At 40.2% G+C, this 27947-nt stretch overlaps 1 protein-coding gene across 2 annotated transcripts in view; it reads right to left on the bottom strand.

Moving 5' to 3' along the window:
- Window positions 1-27947, bottom strand: part of TET1 (tet methylcytosine dioxygenase 1) — a 132019-nt gene that overhangs the window by 89299 nt on the left and 14773 nt on the right. Inside the window, exons 1-2 of one of the 2 annotated variants that reach the window (XM_049697205.1) lie at window positions 13298-13461; window positions 12706-12759 (exon numbers count right to left, since the gene is read on the bottom strand). Coding sequence is in view for 1 of the 2 variants with exons in the window: in XM_033407612.2 (XP_033263503.1) it covers window positions 12706-12759 (54 nt within the window). In the remaining variant the exon portion in view is untranslated. Of the gene's footprint in view, window positions 1-12705; window positions 12760-13297; window positions 13462-27947 lie in introns of those variants that run through there. The other variant, XM_033407612.2, reaches the window with a different exon arrangement.

The raw sequence follows: 27947 nt of genomic DNA, 5'->3' as shown, positions 1-27947 counted from the left end.
TATACTTTAAATAAGTGAATTGGGTAGTATAATATTATATCTCAATAAGGCTATTTAAAAAAAAAAACAGAAACAAAAAACTAAGGATGGGGCTACCCTGGTGGTGCAGTGGTTAAGAATCCGCCTGCCAATGCAGGGGACACGGGTTCGAGCCCTGGTCTGGGAAGATCCCACATGCCGTGGAGCAACTAAGCCCATGCGCCACAACTACTGAGCCTGCGCTCTAGAGCCCGCGAGCCACAACTATTGAGCCTGTGTACCACAACTACTGAAGCCCACATGCCTAGAGCCCGTGCTCTGCAACAAGAGAAGCCACCACAATAAGAAGCCAGTGTGCCACAACGAAGAGTAGCCCCTGCTCGCCACAACTAGAGAAAGACTGCGCACAGCAACGAAGACCCAATGCAGCTAAAAATAAATAAATTACAAAAAAAAAAAAAAAAAACTAAGGATGTTCAAAACCATCTACCTACCTAGTCCTGAGTCAAAGAAGCCGAATACCCCCCCAAAAGTATATTCTATAAAATTCCATATGTAAAAAATTACAGAAAAGGCAAAACCAACCTAAAGTGATAGAAATCAAATCAGTAGTTGCTTGGCGGGGGGAGCAGGTTGACTAGGAAGAGGGGCTGAGATGACAGAAAAGATTGGTGTCTTTCTGTGCATTCATCAAAACTGGTTGACTAATATATTTAAGACCTGGATATTTCACCATATATAAAGTATATTTCAAAAAATAAGGCCATTGTTTAAAAAGAATGAGTTGATGCAGTTGTATATATACATGACATATATGTAACTATAGCTACACTGGTATGTATATAGACTTTATCTGGAAGAATACCCACAAAACTACTAAGAGGTTATACCCCTCAGGTGTGAGAATAAGGATGAACGAAGGGAGGGACAATGAGTATAAAGGAGAACATTTTTCCTTTCCTTCAAACACTTGTGTTCAAATTCCTTTCAAGATTATTCTTTTTTTTTGCAATTTAAAACTATTGTTAAATGAGTTCATTGGATTTCCTTTTAAATCATCCTGATGTTTGCATTTTCTTCCTCAACAAAATTTTGACTACACTTTGATGTTTGTCTCAGATCACTAATTGTACACAGGATTTTAGGATGCTTTTGCTGCTATTCTGATAACCTATAAAGGTCACCTGGAGTTAATTTTGTGAGTTTTGTTACTTATATACACCCTGAAAGATGTTTAATGTAATTTGCTTCCTATCTGCCTCATAAACAAATCTTTTTTCTTGTCTTTAATGCTACTTTGTCCTAGACTGAGGGAGTAGGCTGTCGCTACTTGACTGGTTATCTTCTGTTTTACTTTGTCTCCACTGAGTTCCTCTGAGGTAGGCTTCTTTCTTTTGTATTGAGTTCTTGGTAAGATAGGGTTGCCGGGAAGATAAAAGTGGAAAGGACAAGATAAAGAAGGAATGAAGTCTAAGTCACATTCTCTTGGAATTCTACGCCTAGTTAGCCTCATCATCCTCATACCTGCATTTTTTCAACATTCCAGATCCTCACTATACCCATTTTATCATACAGTGACCTGGGTCCAACTTTCTCAACCCAAATTAACCATTTGGCTACACTGTGCAAGAGGACATTAAATAGAGTTATAGGCATTTTTCATTATTACTTAAAAGTTTTATCCATTTAATCTCTAAAACTTAAAATATGTGCCATTTCTACGCCCAAAGGAAAGTCAAGATGCCTTAAAGGTAACAAAATACAAAATAAAATGTTTAGCTTAAAATGGAGTCCATCATAATTACATCAGACAAGAAACATGGATGGATACTAAAAACCAATGAGAAGTAACAGAATGCTTACACAGTTTTAAAGTATCTCCACAGGAGATATTAACTGCAAGAGGTAAAAGAGTAACTTAGGAGAAACCTGGCAGAGGCCACATTAACCAAGTTTTCAATGTAAAGATCGTAATAATGGAACAAACTGACATCACGTGCCTCCAGATATGATTCACTGGAAAAAAAAAAACCCACTAACTCACTTCTGTGGCATTCCTGTTAAAAATGCATAACGTGAATCTAATCATGAGCAAACGTCAAATAAACCCAAATTAAGAGACATTCTAACTGACCTTACTCTGAAAAATGTCAGACTGGTAAGACTAAAGAGACAGAACAACTGAATGAAATTCATAATCTGAGATTATCTTTTGATATGCTCTACATTATTAAGGACAAATAGTGAATTCTGATCAGTAGATAATAGTATTGTGTCAATGTTAATTTCCTAATTTTGATCATTGTACTATAGTTATGCAAGAAGAGGTCCTTGGGCTTCCCTGGTGGCGCAGTGGTTGAGAATCCGCCTGCCGATGCAGGGGACACGGGTTCGTGCCCCGGTCCGGGAAGATCCCACATGCCGCGGAGCGGCTGGGCCCGTGAGCCATGGCCGCTGAGCCTGCGCGTCCGGAGCCTGTGCTCCGCAACGGGAGAGGCCACAACGGTGAGAGGCTCGCGTACCGCAAAAACAAAAAAAAAAACAAAAAAAAAAACAAACTTCTGATGAAATGTTCTAAACTGCAGTTATTTTATCCTGTCCATTAAGTGAGGGCATAAACTAGATTTCATGGGTGTAGAGTGACAAAAATCAACATTTTGAAATAGCTTCTATTTATTTTAATCAGCAAATAACAGTCAGATTTTTATAAGGTTCATCAATACCCTGACTTCAAGCCAATAGTACTGAAAGTGCTTCCCCATGGTTCTATAGATACCCCTACTTCATTTTTTTTCATTTCTTTATTTCAGTGAAACCATAATTAAGGTATCCATTTTCTCTTCCACTCCCTGCTACTACCTGGTATAGATGGGGCAGGTCAATTTAATCTGAGTTTAGCCAACTACATTTATTTTTTCAATCTGCTACTTTCCTCTAATTAAGAATTTAGGATCCAATCCAGGAAGCATTGGACAATCTCTGACAAAGACCCCAACAGCTAAATGTAGATTGGACAACCTACCTGACACCTGAAATTTATTGTAATTTACCCAGATTGCTTGATCTTCAAATCAAAACATTTTATAAAAATGTAATGGAAGAGAAGTAGTGTTCAAAATCACCAATCAAGAAACACACACACACACACGGGCTTCCTGGTGGTGCAATGGTTAAGAATCTGCCTGCCAATGCAGGGGACACAGGTTCAAGCCCTGGTTCGGGAAGATCCCACATACCGCGGAGCAACTAAGCCCGTGCGCCGCAACTACTAAGCCCGCGTTCTAGAGCCCACGTGACACAGCTACTGAAACATGAACGCCTAGAGCCCGAGCTCCGCAACAAGAGAAGCCCGCGCACTGCAATGAAGAGTAGCCCCCGCTCAATGCAACTAAAGAAAGCCCGCGCACAGCAACGAAGACCCAACGTAGCTGAAAATAAATAAATTTATATAAACACACTCAAAATGATAGTAAGACCAAATAAAAGGAGAACAAAGAGACAAGACAACCAAATCCAAGACATGATTTAAGATTAGAGGCTAGGGCTTCCCTGGTGGCACAGTGGTTGACAGTCGGCCTGCCGATGCAGGGGACGCGGGTTTGTGCCCCGGTCCGGAAAGATCTCACATGCCGCGGAGTGTCTGGGCCCGTGAGCCATGGCCGCTGAGCCTGAGCGTCCGGAGCCTGTGCTCTGCAACGGGAGAGGCCACAACTGTGAGAGGCCCGCGTACCGCCAAAAAAAAAAAAAAAAAAAAAAAAAAGATTAGAGGCTAGATCAGGAGGAAACAGCTAAAAAGGATTTGAGTGGGTAGAGGGGGAAACGATGGAAAAGATTTTTTAAATGGACAGTACCTTCTGAATCATTAACTATCCTCAGTGTGATCACTGTACTGCAGTTAAGGAGAGGCACGCTGAAGAATTTATAGGTAAAATGTCACATGATCCAGCAAAAAAATATATATATATATTGATGGACAATGTGTTATTCCTTCAACTTTTCTGTAGGTTTGATTTTTTCAAATAAAATTTACAGAACAATTAATCAAATTAAAATAAACATATTAGCTATATATCCTGATTTCCATAGCAATTCATTATCAACACTATTCAAGGCTGGCCTGATGATTTCAGAAAGTACAGTTTCCCTTATATACCCAGATGTCACTATAATAATTTCTACACTTCAGACCTAACTGACTAAATAAAGTTAGGCCATGAAATGCATTAATTCAATCATTCATTAAACCAACATTTATTGACTTGTAGGCACAAGACATTACATTAAGACTGCAGAACACAAAGTTGAATGCTGCTCTAAGCTTAAGAGGTTTACAATCTAGTTTACCGAATAATAAAAGCAACTAAAAATCTAAACACATCAATATTCTATAAAGGATTTTATTTTATATTAACAACCATAACAAAAACAATCATGATGATGATAGCTATCGTTTATTGAACATCCACTCTGGTTTAAAGGTAATGAAAATAGGGCTTCTCTGGTGGCTCAGTGGTTAAGAACCCGCCTGCCAATGCAGGGGACACGGGTTCGAGCCCTGGTCTCAAAAGCTCCCACGTGCCACAGAGCAACCAAGCCCATGCGCCACAACTACTGAGCCTGCACTCTAGAGCCCGTGAGCCACAACTACTGAGCCCACATGCCACAACTACTGAAGTCCACATGCCTAGAGACCGTGCTCTGCAACAAGAAAAGCCACCTCAATGAGAAGCCTGTGCACCACAAGGAAGAGTAGCCCCGCTCGCCGCAACTAGAGAAAGCCCGCACGCAGCAACGAAGACCCAACACAGCCATAAACTAATTAATTTATTAATAATAATAAAGAAAAAAGTAATCCAAAAAAAAAATGAAAATAGCTCTCAGATAGTTCAATTAAATTTCCCTCAGTCAGGCACTTTCCTTTGGGCACTGCTGATACCACAAAAATACACATGGTTTAAATTTTAAAACTAAAAGTAATCAAAAGCCCTAAATACCTATGATATCAAAATTAAATACTTGGGGACTTCCATAGTGGTCCAGTGGTTAAGACTCCGTACTTCCAATGCAAGGGGCACGGGTTAGATCCCTGGTCAGGGAACTAAGATCCCACATGCCAAGTGGCAAAAGAAAAAATTAAATACTCAGAAAATTTCAGATTTGTGTTTTCTATTTTCAGAGAAGTTATGTCTAAAATAATATTAAACTTACTTCAAGAAGTGGAATACACAGTTATTAGATTTTTTCCCCTTTCTAAAGTAGAATAATACACAAGATATTAAGTAAAAACTTTTTTTCTAAGAAAAAGATACTTTCAGATATCTAAGATAAATTTTGTGATAATTTAGTGAGAACTTTCTTATGTGATTCTTATCTGGAAGAAATCATGCTTAAGGTACAGAACTTGCAAACGTCACTATAACTTATATCCTGTTTCAAATATGTTCATCCTAGTCCTTTGCAGCTGAGTTCTATAATTGAAACTAACCATCAGCTGTGAGATTATTTTTCATAGTGATGATGTTCTACTCTTTATTACAGGATTATTGATTCTATAAAATATATACATGTAAATAAAACAGGAAAGAGAGAAATTTAATATATTCAAGGTTTAAAGACTCCTTTCTGATAATTCTTATTAGAAAAAGCAGAAGTGACATTTTTAAAAGGAAAGAAAAGGCTTTTTGTAATACAGGTTTATATTTCTCAAATAAGGCAAGCGAATATATTGCTAAGAAAATACACATTTTCTTAAAGGCTCACTTAATATTTTTAGTAGGATAAATTATACCTTTAGATGTAATAACACCACTAATTGAGAAATTACTATATGTCAAGCTGTCCTAGGCAATGTAACATGTATTAAATAATTCACTTAAGTCTATAACAATCTTATGATCTTATGAGTGTGTATTTCTGTATACTATATTTAAAATTAAGCACACAATATAATGCTTAAAATAAATAATTTAGTTACTTAAAAATAACTAAGTTGCTAAAATAAGTTTACTGTTTAACATCTGGTTCCCTAGAACCATGAAAAGAACCTATGCTTTAATCAAATTCATATATCATTAATTTTAAACATAGATAATAAAACTGTAACATCTCTTCCCTTAAAAATTTTCATGTGCAGAAAGTCCTGTTTTTAGCTCAAAAAATACTAAAACAGTTAGTATTTAAAACTATGAAGCATCAGAACAGGTTAAAGAATGACATTGTAACCTTCATTCTCTTGAATAGGCCACTGTGGTGGATAAATCTTGCCATCACGTCTTTTTTTTACCAAAGGTTTTTAAATGGTGTTTGATTGATTGATTGATTGATTGATTTAGGCTACGTTGGGTCTTCGTTGCTGTGCGTGGGCTTTCTCTAGTTGCAGCAAGCGGGGGCTACTCTTCGTTGCGGTGCATGGGCTTCTTACTGTGGTGGCTTCTCTTGTTGCAGAGCATGGGCTCTAGGCGCCCGGGCTTCAGTAGTTGTGGCACATTGGCTCAGTAGTTGTGACTCATGGGCTCTAGAGTGCAGGCTCAGTAGTTGTGGCACATGGGCTTAGCTGTGCCGCAGCATGTGGCATCTTCCCGACCCAGGGCTCGAACCCGTGTCCCCTGCATTGGCAGGTGGATTCTTAACCACTGCGCCACCAGGGAAGTTCCCTTGCCATCACATCTTTAAAAACATTATTTTTATGACACATTTTGAATATTGAAAGGCATTCCATTATAAAATTAATTATAACTTGAAAATGACTTAAGATACTAGTGAGGTTTTAACAAAAATTTAACAGTTCTTATTTGGCTTTTTTTACCTATCTATTGATTTTTTTTTTTTTTTTTTTTTTTTTTTGCGGTATGCTGGCCTTTCCCACTGCGGCACACAGGCTCCGGACGCGCAGGCTCAGCGATCATGGCTCACGGGCCCAGCGGCTCCGCAGCATGTGGGATCTTCCCAGACACGGGGCACGAACCCGTGTCCCCTGCATCCGCAGGCGGACTCTCAACCACTGCGCCACCAGGGAAGCCCCAGAGAAGCCCCTGTCTATTGAGATGATATTCTAGCCAATAGATGGAGAGCTATACAACAAGCAAGGCAGACCTCAGAAAACAGTATGAATCTAGCACTATCAAAGCACAAACACATTATCAGATGAGCATAAGGATTCAAGACACAAAGCATATGTTCTTTTCTAAGCTAGGAAAAACTCAACAGACTTTTTTTGTAGCCTGAATGAAATTTTCTTCAAGCCTATTCACCCCCACTTGGCTTCTATTCACTGATTCTCTGTTTGGGATCATTCCTAGAAATTACAAAATGGACATGAATTTTGAATCACTGGAAATGTTCGTGTTGCGATGATAAATGAATGATTTGACTGTATGTGAGCTGACTTAGTGAGAACTCAGCCCCGAGTCTGAGTTCTCAGCCTGAACTCAGTCTCATCGTCCCTGGTCAAAATGCTATGTTACAATTTCTGGGTATGCAAAACAGAAGCCCCATGTGTGCCTTTGAGCGTGTGAATAAACACTGATGGATAAGCACTAGTCTCTGATAGTTTTTGCCAGCTTATGACATGAGGAAAATAAGGACCATGTGTTGAATCATAAGGATAAATTATTAAATTTTATATGACCACCCTATATTCTGAGATTATCTTCTTCCAATTTATATGTTTGTGGGGGGTTTTTTGTTGTTGTTATTGTTTTGTTTATAAAGCTGGTATCCCTTTGTGGATGCTCTCACCACTCTGAATCTCCCCTGCCTCGCCCCCCACCCCCAACTGCCCCCATGGTCTGTTATATTCAGAAGTCTGGGATTCTTTGCCTGGGACTATGTAAGACTATCAAGGGACTTCCCTGGCGGTCCAGTGGTTAAGACTCCATGCTTCCACTGCAGGGGGTGCAGTTTTGATCCCTGGTCAGGCAATTAAGATCCGCATGCCACATAGTGCAGCCAAAAAAAAGACTATCAAATGGCTTTTTTCCCCCCTGAACAACCATCAAGCTCAGTATAGAATGTCACTAAAATTTGTAACATGTTGCTGCTATAAGTCATGGAATGTTACTTTATAACTAGAGTTAAGAAAAGTTTATCATTTTACCAATGATTTCTTTAACTAACTGAAACAAAGTTGTAGATAAGTGTGCACAGAAAAAAAATCTTTAGTAACCCTGTTACTTTCATTTCTTGTAGCTTAATGAGTTTTTAAGATAAACAGGGTAACTCAATTGTATCTAATTTGGTAGTTTTAAACCCTCACTAGTGTATGTAACAATTTACAAAAGAAGGGAATAGTTCTCAAAGATACCAAGTAAATTTCCCTAGGGGGTGTTTTCCCCTGTCTTGGCAAATTTTTTTTGTTTCTTTGTTTCCTTCAAAGTATATGCCACAATTTGTAATTTATTAATTTGTCTTTAATTTTTTTTGGCCTTTCCTCAGCAACATTTAATCTCCTTGAGGGCTGAAATCACTTTGGTCTTACACACCATTGTAGCCCAGCATTTAGTATGGGCTAAAAAAGTATTTATCGAATGTTAATAATACTGTTGTTCAAGAAACAACACATATTGAGCATTAACTGTGTGCCAGGCCATGAAGGTACTAAATATTTTGAATATCACTGTCATGTAAATCAAGACCACATATGAATGTGATTCATTTATGATTTGATTCTCCTTTTAAAACGTTTCTAAAAGACTTACCACTATAGCTACACGCCAGTGTCTTGTCCTTCTCTCCTAGTGAAATATGTCTTATTTACCCCCATCCCACCCCCTGTCCCCCGCAACAACCACTCATTCTACTTTTATCAGCATCATCAAGGAAGGAAGGAAACAGTGATGAACAGAGCTGGTGGCATAGAAGCTAGCAGGAAGATCACTTAGTTTTCTTTTTTTTTTTTTCATTTCTAAATCATTTGTAGACAGTGTCCTGGTTTAATATACACTGACATTTCTTTATATTTGTTCACCCAGTTCTTCCAAATAATACTTTGATGATATTTTATAATCAAATAGCTAGAAAATGTTCCTTACCAGATAAGAAATTACAGAATGTACAAATGCAGTTCATTCTCAGGGATACCCACACTTTTTATTTTGACATGATTTTAGATTTTCAGGTAAGTTGCAAAAATAGTATAGAGTTCTTATATAAACTTCACCCAACCCTGTCCAGTGTTACTTTCTTACATAACCATGATTCTGGTACCATTTTTGACCCTACCATATTGCCCCTGTGGTCAGTAGTGATGCTGAATGTATGTTTGGTTTGCCTTCAGGTCCCCACTCCATCTTCTACACCCTCTTACATGACACAGGAGGCGGAACAAGATATATTTCATCATCAGTAGGCTCCCTTTTTCCTTTTGGCTTCTGATTGGGATCAACCAATGAAAGCAGCAGGAAACTGGATGGCAGAGTATTTATTTCCATACCCACCTCCCCATGACTTTCACTTCAAGAAAGATCCCATTATCAAGGGCCACACAAAAGCCCCTGTCCCTTCAGGCCTAGGAACGGCAATATCTCTCTGCTGTCATTAGTCCCAGGATGCTTTGTCATCCCTAGATTTTTCTGAACCCTGCCACACCTTTTAAACAATCCCTTTATTAAATTCTCCCCAATACTCCCAACTGACTGTGTAATCTGATTTTCTCTAGGGACAGGGAGTGACAACCTAACTAAAGTGATATTACCTTAAAATTGACTTTCTCCCACCCCAAAACACAAAATAGTGATTATTTACATAAATGTTTCTACCAAGAGGAGCTCCAAACCATGCCACTCACAAGTACAAGTTCATGAATCAAGGCCTGAAATCATCTCATACCTTCACCTTACTCAACAGTCAAGCAAACAATTATAGCACAGCTAACATGCTGCCATCTATGAAGACAGATCAACTCCAGTGATCAACAAGAGCACCTGAGCAGGAACCTGGTCCTTCAGCCCCAGTGGGGGCAGGAGTTTGTGCTGAGCACCCCCACCCTCACCCCCATGATTTGGTGCCCATTCTGGCCATTAGAGTGCTTTGGACAGAAACCGTCATTTCAGCTCGAGGAAAACGCTCTCTGTAGTCTGGGATTTCAGATCACTATGTATAGTTTTAAACTTCGAATTGTAATAGAATGCATACAGGTTTTTGATATAGATAATAGATTGTTTGATATAGATAATAGATAATAGATTGTTTAAAGATGAGAGGTGTGAGACACACCAGGCAATTTCAGCCCCACAACTGGATTCAGTATTTAGTTAGCAGGTTCAGAGTAGGATGAGACAAGCTTCAATTCTATTCCCAATTTCCTTAGTCAGACTCTTCATTTATCCAACTACCTTCCAATAGATGAAGATGAAAATGAGTCAGGATACCTATATGTAGCAGCCACCCTGACAAAGAGCAAGGGACGCAGGAGATGTGAAGAATTAAGAGGCCAGAGTCAAAGGAAGAAGAGTAGAAGTCTGGCACAATGCCAAAACCAAAGAAAGAATTATGAAAGGAAACCAAGGTGTAACCTGTAGATTCCCGTGACTGATCCCCTGGGTAGCAGCCAGCTGGAATGTTAAGTTCTCACCCATAAAATCCTAAATGGAAAGCTTTACTTTTCCTCCACCCTCCCTCCCAAAAGTTGGGTTTAGTTTTCTTAACATCTCCTTCGGGGCTATATAATATTCTACACTTGCTCTAACTATATTTTACACATATCAAGCTAAAATCTGAAAGTATTTTAGCATTTCTCCTGTGGAGCAGAGAAACAAAGCTTTCTTTGAAAAGGAACAAAAAAAAATTATGCCCAACAGGAAATTAAAGAAAACATTTAAAAATGCCAACATCAGAAAAAAAAATAATTTTTTTCCTTTTAGAGCATTTCTCTACTGTTGTACAACAACTGATAACTATAGAGGAAGTGAGCAACAGTTTGGTTCTGCTTGCTGTGGCACATGAATTTCAGCCATCCACAGGCACTTATTTCTTTTTAAAAGTCAGGGTCCATTGCCATGATTCAAAAAAGCAATACACAGTATATTTACTTCTGAAATTTATTTCAGGTGACAGGACACCCACAGACTAACAAAATAAACATAGAATTAAATAGTATTCCCGAAGTCCAATTCTACCTTGTAGGAAAGGCAGGTGATGATTTAGCTACCAAGATTAGTCCATGTTAGTTTGTCCATGCAGTCTCCATCCCTTTCTTCCATGCTGCTTTCCCACCCCACGCCACCCCCCCCACACACACACAAATTTGAGAGCCATTTATAACAGCAGGACTGAAACTATTTCTCACTTGAAGATTTGAAGACAAAACACCTGAGATGGATACACCCAACACAGGAAGTGTAAAAAGAGATTGAGAAATATACTTAGGGATTTTAATGATATTCTTCTATAATTGGGGGAGGGGAAAGGATTAAAAGGGGGCAGGTGGATCAATATGCAGGAGAAAAACAGAGAAGGGTTTAATTTACCTTGAAAATAACCAGTATTCTATTTGTCCAGGCCCAGTGAGAATTTGTGCCAAGCAATCTCATTCATTTCACAGTGCCTGGCACATTGATGACTGTGTGGTAAATATTAAATAAATACTTGTTGGTTGATGAAAAATATACATGGCAATGCTGTGTACACACAGGAAACAGAAACTTGAAGTGGTCAGACAAATTAGAAAGCAATGCAAGGTTTGGTTCTGCATGTCAATAGCATTTTCAAGGGACACAACTGGGGAAACAAATGAGATTTTAAAATGTGCTATAGCCATAGTTCAAACATGTTGTTCCTCTATGAGTGCCAAAACTTTATTTGCAGAAGAAAAGCTAAGATTAAGGTAAGATATTTTCAATTATATATACACAATATAATTTTAAAGACCAGTCGTTTTATTGTTTAATATGTCTTCTTGAATTAAAAAGCTTGACTGCTCAGGATAGTTACATTCATAATAGCAATATACCACTTGAAACCTTTAACACATAAGCACCTATTTGCTAAAGCTAGTCTTGAACTTTTAGTAATGTCATATGCTTTTAAATTAACCATTTTAAATACTATACAAAGCTCATAACACAGACTGCTAGCTTATCACTGAATTAGGTAACTACTAAATACTCATTAGGCAAACTACTGAAAATAAAGAAAGCATACACAATCCTACAGCTCCATGAATGCCCAAATTAAAGATGATATAATGAGAATTTGGGATTAAGCAATTGTAATTTGGCTGTAAAACCTCAATGGCTTACACATTTTAAGCTGAACTAGAACCTCTAAGCACCTTTTCCTTTGGAAAAATCACACATTTTAAAATAGTCTCTAATGGAAGGTCCATTAAAATCACAATGGATCATAGCTGTCAACTTTAAATAGTGTCTTTCTCCTTAAGAGCTGAAGTTTACACACTGGTGCAACACCACAAATGCAGATGCTACAAATGGAGCTACAAAAAAAAGCCACAAATTTTATTCACAACACTTGCATATAAAGTTTTCTGTCTGCAGACTCGTGTGGAGTTGAAAATAAAGGATGCTAATATGCATATTATGCAACGTATCAAAAAAAAAAAGAGAGAGACAGAAAGAGAGAGAAAACACTTTAGTTGAGTGAAAATTCATTTATCTACTGAAAATCTGGGAGAATTTACATCTACTGTACTCCAAATTTACCCCTAAGTGACAGAAAAATACTATATGAAATGGAAAAATATTAAATATGAGTTAATCAATAGCTGATTACCTTTAAAACTTTGGGCTTCTTTTCCCTCTGGGGCCTCTTGTTTTCCTTTATAACCTAAAAAAAATCAAATTGCAAAATGAGCCTCCATATAAGAGAAAAAAAATTAGCTCCCACCTCCCCCCCCAAAAAATTTTTGGCTATTCTCTATAAAACTACTTATACCATCTAAAATCATCAACATGTTTGCTAGACAGAACCTAAAGAGCTTATGTAAAATGTACACTTCAAAAGTCACTGAAAAAAAGCCTTGCATAAAGATGAAGTAGGGAAATACCCTTTTTTCCCCTTAAAGTCTGTCTTAATTAGCCTCTGCATTCTTCACAGCGAAGCCCACGAGGTAGCCATCTTGCTTGCTTCTGCAGAGGAAGCCTCTACAGTTGAACAGTTCTGCAAACTGCTTTTTGGTATTATTATCATGGTGTTTAAAGGCAGCCCTGGCCTGCCAGCACTGTAGACGTGCTGGGCATGCCTTTTGCAAAAACAGCCCCACAAAGAGTGCAGCCAATGGCAATGCAGAGCTTAGCAACTCCAAAGTGATCTTCTCTGCCTAGCCTTCCTAGACAAAGGATCTCCTGTGCGGCTCCGCTCTCACCACAGGACACAGGCAGCCACAAGCTGCGACATGGAGTTCGCTGCAGAGGATCTGGTCGCGCCGAAATCACAGGAGGCTTCAGCAAAAACAATGCACACAAATCCCCCAGGTCTCCACCATCGGATCGATGGCGGATTCTCCCTGATTAGTAACCTCTTGGCGGCTCCGAGGGCAGGTCTGCGCGGGGGGAGGGGTGCGCGGTCCTATCTTTAACGTACAGGAGATATAACTGAGCTGATGGGGGCATTTGGGCTTGCTGAAACTCTGGAAGGTATTGTGCATTTTTACTTTATAAGGCAAGGCTAAATATTGGCGATATTTAAGGCAGGGAGGTTATGTGAGGACAGTGTAGGCTCAGCTGTTGGGCTGCGTGTCTCATTCCTCGGGAACCACACCTCTCTGCAGCAGGCGCTTTGCCCAGAAACACAGCAATTTGATTTCTGTCAATAAATGTCCAATGATAAAGGCGGATTAAAAAATAATAATAAAGCCACTTAAAAGGGAAAGGACAGGATGAGGGCAAGGAGAGGTGGAGGAGTTTTCAAAATGCACTTGCCACTCTGAGTGGCTGGAGGTTTCAAAAAGATTTCTCTCTCTTGCTCTGGACATTTCTGATGACCTTCATTTCCCAAAGAAATCCATCCCTTCCAGAAGGCGGATTCATAACTTTGGGACAGAAGAAGCACCTCTGGCTCCTCTGCCTCCCAGGATCATCAACTGTCACTGAGCATCTCTCCGCAGAGCTGCCAAGCAAGTCCCCACGTGGAGCCTGTCTGTGCACGGGCTGATGGACAGACACAGCCACTTACTTCCCAGGGATTGGGAGCCGAGCCAGAGGTGGAACAAGCAACCAGCCACACTCAACACACCTGAACTGCCCCCATGCCCAGTGGGTGGTAAGCACTGGGAGAGCTGGGCACCACAGTTAGAACTTGCCAGACCCTGGGAATGACAGAGCCAGAGGAGTTTAGCCCCTCCCTTCAGCTTCCTGGACATGGAACAGGGGCAGTAGACGAAGAACCAGGACAGCTGTTTGAGCTGGCAGGTCTCAAGGTCACTGCCAAAATGCAGTGCAGAGGCCAGTCACAGTCCCATCACAGCCACCTTGACAGCTGCACAGATCTTGGGAAGACAGCCTCAGCTCCATCTTCACAGGGCCAAAGTTTCAGCAGCACATTTGGGGGATTGGCAGGAGGGCCTCACTGGCTGCTCAGCCAAAGATTGGTTTTCCACTTGCAGTTGGATTCAGAACAGATTCCCACAACCAGAAATCGGGAACAGAGAGAGGGCCGGAAAGCCTGTGTTTCATCACCCTTGATTCCTAGCCTTTCAGTCTGCCACAAAAGCACGCTTTTCTTGTTGGAATGGGAAGTCCAACATGCATTGTTTCCCCACTTTAAACTACCTCTCCCTCACCCACCCACTTTCAAAATTTTTAACAAATGTAAGCAGCAAGCAAAACCAGTGGATTTTGACCTAACCACGTCCACCACGGCAACTTTAAGCACACCGAGCCCACGCTAAGAAGCTCTCTGTGGGGAATGAAGCAACCGTGAAATGAATGGGTAGGAAAACAGGACCAAATACAAGATTTGAAAATGAGTGCTAAACCTTTTAACCCTACATTTCTTTCTCTTTGGAGATTTGTGTGTGTGTGGTAAAACATACATAACATAAAATTTTCCATTTTAACCATTTTAAAGTGTACAATTTAGTAGCATTAAGTATATCCACAATGTTGTGCAAGTATCACCACTTTACATTTCCAGAACTTTTTCATCATTCCAAACAGAAACTCTGTACTCATTAAACAGTAACTTCCCGCTCCCGTGCGAACTTCTGTTCTACTTTCCGAGTCTATAAATTTGCCTGCTCTCGGTACCTCATATAAGTAGTATCACACAGTGTTTGTTCTTTTACGTCTGGCTTGTTTCACTTAGCATAATGTTTTCAAGGTTCATCCATGTTGTAAGATGTATTAAGAATTTCATTCTTTTTTAAGGCTGAATAACAACATTTTGTTACCCATTCTTCCGTTGATACACTTTTGGGTCATTTCTCCCTTTTGACTATTGTGAATAATACTGCTATGAACATGGGTATACAGGTATCTATTTGAGTCCCTGCATTCAATTCATTTGAGTTTATACCTGGGAGTAGAATTGCTGGGTCATATGACAACTCTGTTTAATTTTTTGAGGAACCACCAAACCATTTTCTGCAGCCAAACTATTTTTTACCATTTTACATTCCCATCAGCAATGCACACAAGGGTAGCCCTACATTTCTTAAAGTGTCTTCCATTTCAATTACAGGTTATGCCTCTCCCCTTGAATAGCCGAATAACATTTTTAAAAAGCATCAACATCTTCCCAGGTTGATTGCTCACAATTTAGTAAAATGGCCATGATATATTAAGATATAATTATAGGGGACTTCCCTGGCCGTTAAGCGGTTAAGACTCCGTGCTTCCAGTGCAGAGGATGCGGGTTCGATCCCTGGTTGGGGAACTATGATCCCATGTGCCGTGTGGCGAAAAAATAAAAAAGATATAATTATATATTTTAAATCATTTTATTACCTGTGTGATCCATATGTTTGCCTCAATAAAATAAAATCAGGATCAGAGTCTTAGGTCTACTGAATATCCACACTGGTGAGAGGTCCATTTTTTAAAGCCCCATGGACAGGCGTTTTCACTGTATGGGATACTCATGAAACCACACAACATCGCACTTGGCAACCTAAGCAAACATCGAAGGTCTATGTTTAGTGTTCTGTAAAATGAGTTAATAATAAAGCCAAAGCTCATCCCAGCTAAATGGGGGTTAATGGAAGTGACCAGAACTAACATTGACTCCAAATATCCAACTGATACTACACCATGAAGATCTATACTTGTTTGAACACAGAGTAGATTGGTAACATCAATTAGTTGTGACCATCTGTTCTAAATCCTATACCTAGCGATTTGTCCATCTCAGCTCAAGGCTTAGGTGACATGAACTTTGATGGAGAAAATAATCAGAAATTACTAGCAGAGAAAGTGGAGGTCGAGAGCCATTCCCATTATCCTATTTTTTTTTTTTTTTTTTTTGCGGTATGCGGGCCTCTCACTGATGTGGCCTCTCCCTTTGCGGAGCACAGGCTCCGGACGCGCAGGCCTAGCAGCCATGGCTCACAGGCCTATCCGCTCTGTGGCATGTGGGATCTTCCCGGACCGGGGCACGAACCCGTGTCTCCTGCATCGGCAGGCGGACTCTCAACCACTGCGCCACCAGGGAAGTCCTCCATTATCTTATTATTTAGGGCAAAATGCATACAACTAGATCCAGTTGAATGAATGACAAGTTGAGAAACTAAGACACATTGCGTTGTAGTCCAACCTATTCAGAACTTATTTTTGTCATTTAAATCTATTTGTTTTTCCCTACAAGGAACCATTATTAAGTTGCATGAGTTACTTAATTTTGTAATAACTCAAGTGTATTAGGTTTTTTCAAATAGTACAAAATGAGATCTCTTTTCTCTTCAAAGCCACATGATTACAGAGCTAAAAAAAGAACATCAGAGAAAATTTAGGGCATAGATAAACTGAGGCCCAAAGAGGTAAAATTACTTAACTCAGGTTACACAGCAAGTTAAAACCTGAACTTGAGCCTGAATCTAACCATTTACATTGCTCTCTCTATAATTCCTCTTCATTACTCAACAATAGAATTGGCAAATACCCCAAAATAACCTTAAAAGAACCAACTTCACACGCAAAAAAAGGGACTTCCTTGGCGGTCCAGTGGTTAAGACTCCATGCTTCTACTGCAGGGGGCACGCGTTCAGTCCCTGGTCAGGAACTAGGATCCCACATGCCGTGTGATGCGGCCAAAAACAAAACAAAAACAAAAAACACTTCAAAACCACACCCTTAGTTATAAAAATATTGAATCACTATGTTATACACTTGAAACTAATATAATCCTGTAAATCAACAATACTTCCAAAAAAAACCCTCACATGCATCGTTTTTAGGCTACAACAGCAGCTCAAGAAGATTAGTATTTTTTTCCTAATATTTGTTTATTTATTTATTTGGCTGCACCGGGTCCTACTTGCGGCACGTGGGCGTTGCGGCATGCGGGATCTTTAGTTGTGGCATGTGGGATATAGTTCCCTGACCAGGGATGGAACCTGGGCCTGGAGCGAGGAATCTTAGCCACTGGACCACCAGGGAAGTCCAAAGATAAGTTTTTTTTTTTTTTTTTTTTTTTTTTGCGGTACACTGGCCTCTCACTGCCGTGGCCTCTCCCATTGTGAAGCACAGGCTCCGGACGCGCAGGCCCAGCGGCCATGGCTCACGGGCCCAGCCGCTCCGCGGCACATGGCATCTTCCTGAACCGGGGCACGAACCCGCGTCCCCTGCATCGGCAGGCAGACTCTCAACCACTGCGCCACCAGGGAAGCCCCAGTATTTTTTAAATTAATTAATTAATATATATTTTTGGCTGTGTTGGGTCTTCGTTGCTTCGTGTGAGCTTTCTCTAGCTGCAGCGAGCGGGGGCTACTCTTTGTTGCGGTGTGCAGGCTTCTCATTGCGGTGGCTTCTCTTGTTGCAGAGTACAGGCTCTAGGCACACAGGCTTCAGTAGTTGTGGCTCGCGGGCTCTAGAGCGCCGGCTCAGTAGTTGTGGCACACGGGTTTAGTTGCTCTGTGACATGTGGGATCTTGCTGGATCAGGGCTTAAACCCGTGCCCCCTTAATTGGCAGGCAGATTTCCAACCACTGTGCCACCAGGGAAGCCCTAGGTGTATTTTTTAAAAGATAATATTGTGTGCCCTCAGAGATAAATTTATGAATAATTTCAAAATCCTACTTCTCTTTCTAAACATAAGCAATTCTGCACCCACAAGAAACTAGACATACAGATACTGCCTAGGAGGAGTCTTCTTCTAAATTAATCTCGAGTTATTTACTATTCCTCAAAATTGATACCTGCGCAGCACAAAATCCTTCCAATATAAGCCACACTCTCATCTCCCATGAAATCCTTCTATATGTCTCCTCTTATTTACTGTTGGAGACATAGCTTTTGCTGTGATACTTGGTTAAGATATTCCAAGTACCACCTTTTGTAAACTTCCAATCAATAAGAATCACAAAAAAAAAGGCGGTTCATACTTTAACAATTCTAATGGAGATCTTAAAGTGAGTTTAATTTTATGTCGTGTGAGACATAGGAACCCGAAAGGCTAACACTGGAGATCTTCTCAGTTTTTAATTGTGAGTGATTTGAGTCGATCCCCTGGCACAGCCTTTCCCTGGCTTCCCTCCCCCACTTCCTTCCCTGAGGCTTATCTGCAGTAATGCTTTTTCCCTCTAAGGGGCCTGGTCTACCAAGTATCCAACTCCATTCTCTCTAGCAGTCCTGCTTACTGCTGGTAAAAATAACTGCTCTTCAATAGCAAGAACTAAGGAACAAGTAAGCAAGCAGTGATCTTCAGCAGCTGCCAAGTGAGAACAGTTGACAATGAGGTGAACCATAGATAATGCCAGAGACGAAACGGGGCGAAAATATCCCCTCTCCCCAATTTCTTTTCAACAATTCGTAGTACTAACTTGAAACTGACAAGTCTACTACCTCTATTACAGTCTAGATCCATAATTTGAACAGCGAGATCCAATAACAGCATCTATGGCTTTTTGTCAAAAACAAATCACAAAGGATGCTGCAATTTAGAAAATATTTCCCCTTTTGTGAATGATATATTGAATGCTTCTTATTATTCCTAGTCTGTTCTGTGTATTTTATAATTAATGTTATTCTTTTTTTTTTAAAAGGAAGTTCTGTACCTTCGGGCTCCTTCTCTATGTTATTCATGCAAGAGAGCTGACTCTAGAGAGCATTGTACCCTCAGTTTTTTGTGTTTTATTTATTTATTTATTTTTTATTTTGGGCTGCATTGGGTCTTCGTTGCTGCACGCAGGCTTTCTCTCATTGCGGCGAGTGGGGACTACTCTTCGTTGTGGTGCGCGGGAGTCTCATTGTGGTGGCTTCTCTAGCTGCAGAGCATGGGCTCTAGGCGCGTGGGCTTCAGTAGTTGTGGCACGCGGGCTCAGTAGTTGTGGCTCCCAGGCTCTAGAGCGCAGGCTCAGTCACTGTGGTACACAGGCTTAGTTGCTCCGCGGCATGTGGGATCTTCCCGGACCAGGGCTCGAACCCGTGTCCCCTGTAATGGCAGGCAGATTCTTAACCACTGCGCCACCGGGGAAGTCCAATACCCTCAGTTTTTGATCCAACAGCAAAATCCTAAAACTGTCTTGTTTCACTGAGAAGCTCAAAGCATTTACACACATACGACTTCTTTCAGAGAAAGTTAGACCTAGGTGTCTCCTAAGTTTAGCAAAATGAAGCCAATTTGTTAATTCATGTTTTGACAATGAAATACCCCCATTTAATAACCAAAAACTTAAAATAATAGTGTTGTTTTAAAACAAGTGTTGGGCACTTTCAATATGCAAACATGGTGCTGGGCTCCCCGCTCCCCACTGGACCGTACCATCTCAGGAGAGACAGAAACAGATAATTATTATGAAGTAGTATAGAAAAGGGATGAGTCCAGAAATCTATGCAAGTCCAGAGAAGGCTTCCCAGAGGAACTGACATTTATTTCCACTGTAAGTAGGAGTTGGTTAAACATAGAGGGACAGAAGAAAAGTATGTGCCCCAGATGGAGGTAACAACATATACAAGGACACTGGGAGCACTGTGGCTATTGACAGTCACACTATGGGGAGAAATACATATAAATAGATAGCTACAACATGGGCATTAATGCGGGTCATTGAGAATGCATATGAAGAGATGTAATCAGCCTTAATTCTCTACCATTCTGGTTTGAAATGTTTCTGTTCCATCCTTCAACTTTCCATAATTGGTCCTTTCAAAAGACAACGATACCCCTGTTAAGTTGTTCAACACAAACAGCTACCTTTTCAAGAGAACTAAGGAGAGGTGACTGGTTTATCCTAGGTCTGAAACCTTTGTATCTTAGCTAGAAAAAACTCTCATGTAACTAAGTCTCCTAATCAGAGTAAAGCAATATTTTGAGAATAAGTGTATGTAGGTTTTTGTTGAGATGAGATCAGTTACTCAGGAAGGGTTAACCTCTTTAGTTTTTGAACTAATTTACTCGAGTTCCACACAATCTATGGAGAAGCAAGATTTGCCTGCCAAGAAATGTTACTCTTTCAGCTGGGTAACTCTGGTTGTACTGGAGAGATGCTTCTGATGTTTGGAGAAAGGGATGCCCTTCTTTTTTGTTCATTCCAGAAATAGAACAGAGAACACCAGCTATATTCGAGGCACTGCCTAACACCTGTGGAATCTCTGACAATGAATAACTTTTCCATTGAGCTTAACTCAGGTAGAGAGAAAAAAGAAAAAACTTGACATGAAGCCACAATATTTATAATTATAGAATGCCTAAAATTAATTTTTTCTAAAGTCTGTTTAACTTTCTTGATATCCAAATACTTATTCAGTGGGTACATTAGCTCTTGTTTAAACTAAAATAAATAAACAGTCCTTGATATTCTTACTAGAGACCTTTTTTTTTTTTTTTTTTTTGGGCCGCAGAGCATGTGGGATCTTAGTTCCCCAACCAGGGGTTGACCAGGGATGGGACCTGTGCCACCTGCAGCGGAAGCATAGAGTCTTAACCACTGGACCTCCAGGGAAGTCCTAGAGACATTTCTTCTAACTTGAGATTGCCATTTCATTGTCTGAGGGGATCATTTTGAGCTTTTGCAATGTAAAGCCCTTTAGGAATAACTTGTGGGATCAAGAGGAGATATATTTGTCGTAGCAAGAAAACAAAAAAGTTATTTTCCCCACAGTCCACCTTAGAAATCAACAAGTATGGAGCTCAAGGTTATATCCGTGTTAACTGTGCAGATTTAAATGAAAAACTTGCCTATCTTTATCAGGAATGTTTTAGCCTAAACGATTATAATGGCGTTTCCATAGATACTCTTAATGACTAGTTAAGAAAATGCAATTTTCCCCCAAATCTGTTTGATTTACCTGAGTTCCAAACACTTATTCAAAGTGTACATTAGCTCTTGCTGTTTAAAATAAAATAAATGGTTCTTAATGTTTTTACTAGATATTTATAAACTGTGAATTGATATTTTCCTTGCTCATAACAACAGTTCTTTCATGCACATCATTTGAGAATAAGTCAAACTGCATTCACTGATGCTGTGATTGTGTCCAACTTTATGAATATATACCATATTCTTATAAGGCTACTTTTGCTAATCATCATCATAAATGAAGCATTAGTGGGTTTGGGGAGGGGGTGGTGGGGATGAAGGACCACTATACCTAACAATTCTCTTAATCGTAACTATGTATGTGATCAAAGAAAATTAATTTAGATTTTTTTAAAAGAAAGTAGTATTTCCTCATGGCTTGTCCACCTTAAGATGTTACATCAAACAATATCAAAATATGATCTTATACAAGATCAGTATGTCCTTGGTGGGATCCAAATCCCAATGATGCTTATTAACTATGGGACCCGGAGTAAGTTAACCCCCCATAGACTCAGTGAGGGACAAAGCTGACTTTAGCGTTAAATGCTGTAATGGCTATGAAAAAAGCTTCTGGTATGGCAGCTGACTTGCAGGTGGTTCCACTACAGCAACGGATAATGATGGCTGTCACATGAACATGTACAAATAAACAAGGTATTAAGCAATTAAAACTCGTTTAAGGGCTTCCCTGGTGGCGCAGTGGTTGAGAGTCCGCCTGCCGATGCAGGGGACACGGGTTCGTGCCCCGGTCCGGGAAGATCCCACATGCCGCGGAGCGGCTGGGCCCGTGAGCCATGGCTGCTGAGCCTGCGCGTCCGGAGCCTGTGCTCCGCAACGGGAGAAGCCACAACAGTGAGAGGCCCGCGTACCGCAAGAAAATAATAATAATAAAAAAAAAAAGATTCTTTTTTCTTTTAATTTTTATTGAAGTATAGTTGACTTACAATGTTGTGTTAGTTTCTTTCTTTTTTTTTTTTTGGCTGTGCCATGTGGCATGCAAGATCTTAGTTCACCCACCAGGGATCGACCCTGTGCCCCCTGCATTGCGAGCATGGAATCTTAACCACTGGACCTCCAGGGAAGTCCCTAGGGAGCTTTTTTTTGGTGTGTTAGTTTCTGGTGTACAGCAAAATGATTCAGTTGCATATATATATGCACATATATATATTCTTTTTCAGATTCTTTCCCATGATGGGTTATTACAAGATACTGAATATAGTTTCCTGTGCTATACAGTGCTATATAGTTTCCTGTGCTATATAGTTTCCTTGTTAAAATGAACCTAGTATAAGATTCTTATACAACATCTCTTTCAAAGTTTCAAAAGTCTAAAAGATAGCAGCAATCACCTTAGCAGGGCTATCCTTAACCAGTCCACATTTTGGTCCCACTTCTCTCTATCCTCCAGGTTCTTCATATTTGGCTTCTTCCCCTTGCTCAGAAACATGGTGGTTAATTTTATTTATTTATTTATTATTTTGGCCATGCCACGCCGCTTGTGGGATTTTAGTTCCCTGACCAGGGATCGAACACTGGCCCTCGGTAGCTGAAGTGTTGCGTCCCAACTAATGGACCTCCAGGAAATTCCCGGGAACATGGTGCTTTAAATGAGCACTTACCATCGAAGCCAAGGGCTCTAATCCAAGATCAACTGTGTAGTCTTAGACAAGTTACTTGGCCTGTCTAAGCCTCAGTGTCTTACTTTATACATTGGGGGAAGAATGTATGTTTCATAGGATTATTACAAGGATTACATGAGATAATGAGCATGTCAGTGCTTAATACAGTACCGGGCACTTAGTGAGTACTCAGTATATAATAGTTGTTATTAACCCCTTCAGATATCAATGTTTACTACATACCAGTTCCACATCTATGACTAGTATCATTTAATTCAACCAACATTTTTTTGGTGGCTACCAAATGACAGGCACTACACAATGTTGTGTCCCCCCAAAATTCATTTTTTGAAATCCTAAAGCCCAATATAATATTAGAAGATGGGGACTTTGGGAGATGCTTAAGTCATGAGGGTAGAACCCTCATGAATGGGATTAGTGCCTTCTAAAAGAAGCTCCAGAGAGTTCCCTAGCCTCTTCCACCATGTGAGGACACAGCGAGAAGGCACAAACCATGAACCAGGAAGTGGGCCTTCACCAGAATTCAACCATGCTGGTGCCTTCTCCAGAACTATGAGCAATAAATTTCTGTTGTTTATAAGCCACCCCGTCTGCAGTATTTTGTTATAGCAGCCCAAACGAACTAAGACAGACTTGAATAGACACTTCTCCAAAAAAGACATACAAATGGTCAATAAGGACATGATAAGATGCTTGATATCATTAATCATTAGAGAAATGCAAATCAAAACCATCCTGGAATACCACTTCACACCGACTAGGAAGGCAATAATCAGAAAATCAGATAATAAGTTTTTTTGGTTTGTTTTTTTTTTTTGCGGTACGCGGGCCTCTCACCGTTGTGGCCTCTCCCGTTGCGGAGCACAGGCTCCGGACACGCAGGCTCAGTGGCCATGGCTCACGGGCCCAGCCGCTCCGCGGCATGTGGGATCTTCCCGGAGTGGGGCACGAACCCGTGTCCCCTAGCATCGGCAGGCGGACTCTCAACCACTGCACCACCAGGGAAGCCCCAGATAATAAGTTTTGATGAGGATTGTTGAATCTAAAATGGTACAGCTACTTTGGAAAACAGTCTGGCAATTCCTTAAAGTTAAACAAAGAGTTACCATATGACCCAGCAGTTCCAATCCTAGGGATATACCCATAATAACTGAAAACACATGTCCACAAAACTAACCTGTACACAAATGTTTGTAAATGCATTATTCATAGTAGCCAAAAAGTAGAAGCAACTCAGAAGTCCATCAACTGATGAATGTTTATACAAAATGTGGTTTATTCATGCAATGAAATATTATTCAGCCATAAAAGGGAATGAAGTACTGATAAATGCTATGACATGGATGAAACTTGAAAACATTATGCTAAAGTAAAAGAAGCCAGATACAAAAGACCAAATATTGTACGGTTCCATTTACATGAAATGCCCAGAATAGGCAAATCCATAAAGACAAAAAGCAAGTTAGTGGTTACCAGGAGCTGAGGGAGAGAAGGATGGGGAGTCACTGCTTAATTATACTGGGTTTCTTTTTTGGGGTGATGAACGTGTTCTAGAATTAGATTGTGGTAAAGGTTGCACAACTTTGTAAATATACTAAAGACCGGGAATTCCTTGGCGGTACAGTGGTTAGGACTCCGTGCTTCCACTGCAGGGGGCACTGGTTCGATGCCTGTTTGGGGAACTAAGATCCTGCAAGCTCTGCAGGCAAAAAAAAAAAAAATATATATATATATATATATATAAAACCACTATTGCACTATAGTATACTTTCAAAAGAGTGAATTTTATGATACATGAATTAGATCTCAGTTTTTTAAAAAGAAGAAATTGTTTGATTCTCCTTTATCATAATGGAAAGAGTGCCTCTACTACGTGCTAGCCGGGGGAAATTAATACATTTTTTAATGTGGGTTTCCGTTTCCTGGTCTGCTAAATGAGAGTCCTAATACTTACACTTCATGGGTCACTGTCAGGATCAAATATGGTAACATTAAGCCTTCTAGCACAGTGTCTGGCCCATAGTAGACTCTCAATAAATGTTCATTTTTTCCCTTTTTCCTTTCCTTTGCCAGTTTCCTGCACTGCAAGTCAAAGAAGTTTAAATTTTGTTAAAATCTTATGTACTTAATTATCAATGAACACAAAGTTCCCTGGTTACTGACTTTTTTAAAAGAAATAAGTTAAACACTACTTTGTTTTGTTTTCCTTGTTTTATTGATTTGTGTTTGTTTTGACATCTCATAGTGTACCAGAAATGTCCCTAGAAAATGGAAGTAGGTGAATAAAGAAGGTAATTTAATTTTATGTTGCCTAGTAGACAAATCTCCCTGCAATTCTGTGTTAATTCCTAAACAAGTTACTTACTCCTGAAAGTGTGGAGGAAACTAACACACACACACACACACACACACACACACACTTTTCTCTCTAAATCTAAAATGGATCAGCTCCCTCCAAAAAAGTCCATGGCTTGGATCAACTGTGGGCTTCCACTGTCTTGTCCTCCCACTTCCTCCTGTCTTGATCCTACTTTTGCCCTTTAACAGAAAACTCACCACAAAATGGTGTTCCATATGAAATATGATACGAAAATGAGCTATGTAGTGTAAATATCTAGAATATGGCAGAAACACCAAAACCCTCTCATTATACAAGGACAAGAAAATAACTGTGGCATCGTCTCGCCGGAAACCACAGCTATAATTCTGCATCACATGGGAACAGTGAAACCAATTCATTCATAATCCTAATGCTCTTGCAGGAAAAATGCAGTTGCAGATCCTGTGAAATGGTGTGTACTGGCTAATTCTGAGGACTTTAGTTACTTTCCTCTAAGTAACGTGAGTCAGGTAGCAAGAGGGAAATGGGTGAAAGTAATGAAATGAACAGGCAAATCTCTTCAAGGATAAAACAATAACCACCACATTAAGCACCTACTATGTAGCAAGGACTCTACCAGACGCTTTGTAGACATCACTTCTGCTCCTCAGGCATCCCTGCTTCAGGGGTCTATCACAATGTTACAAATAGATCCATTCTCACACTGATGACCACATGGGGGGAATAAAGGATCTTAGTATAGCTTAACCAGAGTAACAGTTGTTAATTTCACTCCTTCAAAGTCTTAAAAGATTGGTGTGACCCCCTTACTTGTTTTTACTTTGGGGAGTAGGAGACATGATTTATATTTCTGTGAAATCTAATGAAAGCTAAAGACCATCTCTCCAGAAAAATGCATATAAAACAATATGTTAAAAAACAAAAAACATGGGGCTTCCCTGGTGGCGCAGTGGTTGAGAGTCCGCCTGCCAATGCAGGGGACACGGGTTTGTGCCCCGGTCCGGGAGGATCCCACATGCCGCAGAGCGGCTAGGCCCATGAGCCATGGCTGCTGAGCCTGCACGTCCGGAGCATGTGCTCCGCAACGGGAGAGGCCACAACAGTGAGAGGCCCGCGTAACGCAAAAAAACCCCAAAAACCCAAAAAAAAACAATATGTTACATATAATTTTGAGGGGATGGGATCACAGAGCACTGAAGCCCATCCAGATTAAAAACCTCTGATGTAGAAGTTCTAACTTTATGATTTTTGAAACATCATATGAAAGACAAGTGTTGGGATCATTTAAACCAGGATCAAATTAGTCTTAGGAACTCTTGCCTAGCAACTAAAAACCATGTAGAAAATTTAGTGGGACTTAAGCACTAATATAATAATAATAACTTTAAAATTCTGGGTTTTTCCATGGTAGCTAAAAATACACCAAGTACCTAATCTGATCTGGCTAGTGTCCAGTCATTTAGCTACGCTAATGAGATATGCTTAAATGCTGGCTCAACCCCCATCTTTGAGAGGGCATGAAGATGTGTTTACCAGAAAGAAGGTAAAAGAAACTTTAGTTTCTCTTTTTGAGAGAAGGAAATGGACCTGACTTTCCAAAACCTACCTGTACTACAAACTTCAGGTTTCCAAAAGTGGTAAAGATTTAGAAACCATTAGGCAATAATAAATCATTAACAAAATACTAAATTTTTTGGTTATGCTAATACTTCTAGCTTGAAATTCAGGACTAGTAGATTCCAGTGTCAAGAACATAATTTGAGGGGACTTCGCTGGTGGTCCAGTGGCAAAGAATCCTTACAATGCAGGGGATGCGGGTTGGATACCTGGTCAGGGAACTAAGATCCCGCATATCGTGAAGCAACTAAGCCCGCGTGCCACAACTACTGAGCTCCTGTGCCTCAACTAGAGCTGTCCTGCCACAAACTACAGGGCCCACGCACTCTGGAGCCTGTGTGCCACAACTAGAGAGAGAAAACCTGCACGCCACAACTAGAGAGAAGCCCACACACCACAACAGACAGCCCACGCTGCAACAAAAGATCCCACATGCCACAACTAAGACCCAATGCAGCCAAAAATAAAAAAGAACATAATTTGAAATGGGACCCAAAATAATTCATCCGGTCATGAAAAGTAATTTAGTAGGTTATGTTCGTTTACCCAAAGGAATATTATACACATACTTTTTAAATCTTTACAAATTTTTACTTACAAGGGAAATGTTGATGATATACTGAGAAAAAAAGAGGAAGAAATTTTACCTTATTCAACTTTAAAGATGTTATTTATTTTTTTCTGTGTGTGTGTATACACGGTTAGTTTTATCGTAACAAAGCAATTTGTATACTTTTTTTTTTTTTTTGGCCGCGTTGGGGCTTCGTTGCTGCACAGGCTTTCTTTAGTTGCGGCGAGCAGGTGCTACTTTTTGTGCAGTGCGTGGGCTTCTTATTGTGGTGGCATGGGTTCTAGGTGCCCGGGCTTCAGTAGTTGTGGCATGCGGGCTCAGTAGTTGTGGCGCATGGGCTTAGTTGCTCCATGGCACGTGGAAGCTTCCCAGACCAGGGATTGAACCTGT

Source organism: Orcinus orca, chromosome 14 (genome assembly GCF_937001465.1).
Source record: "Orcinus orca chromosome 14, mOrcOrc1.1, whole genome shotgun sequence".
Taxonomy (NCBI): Eukaryota; Metazoa; Chordata; class Mammalia; order Artiodactyla; family Delphinidae; genus Orcinus; species Orcinus orca.
This window is presented reverse-complemented; position numbering and strand designations above follow the sequence as displayed.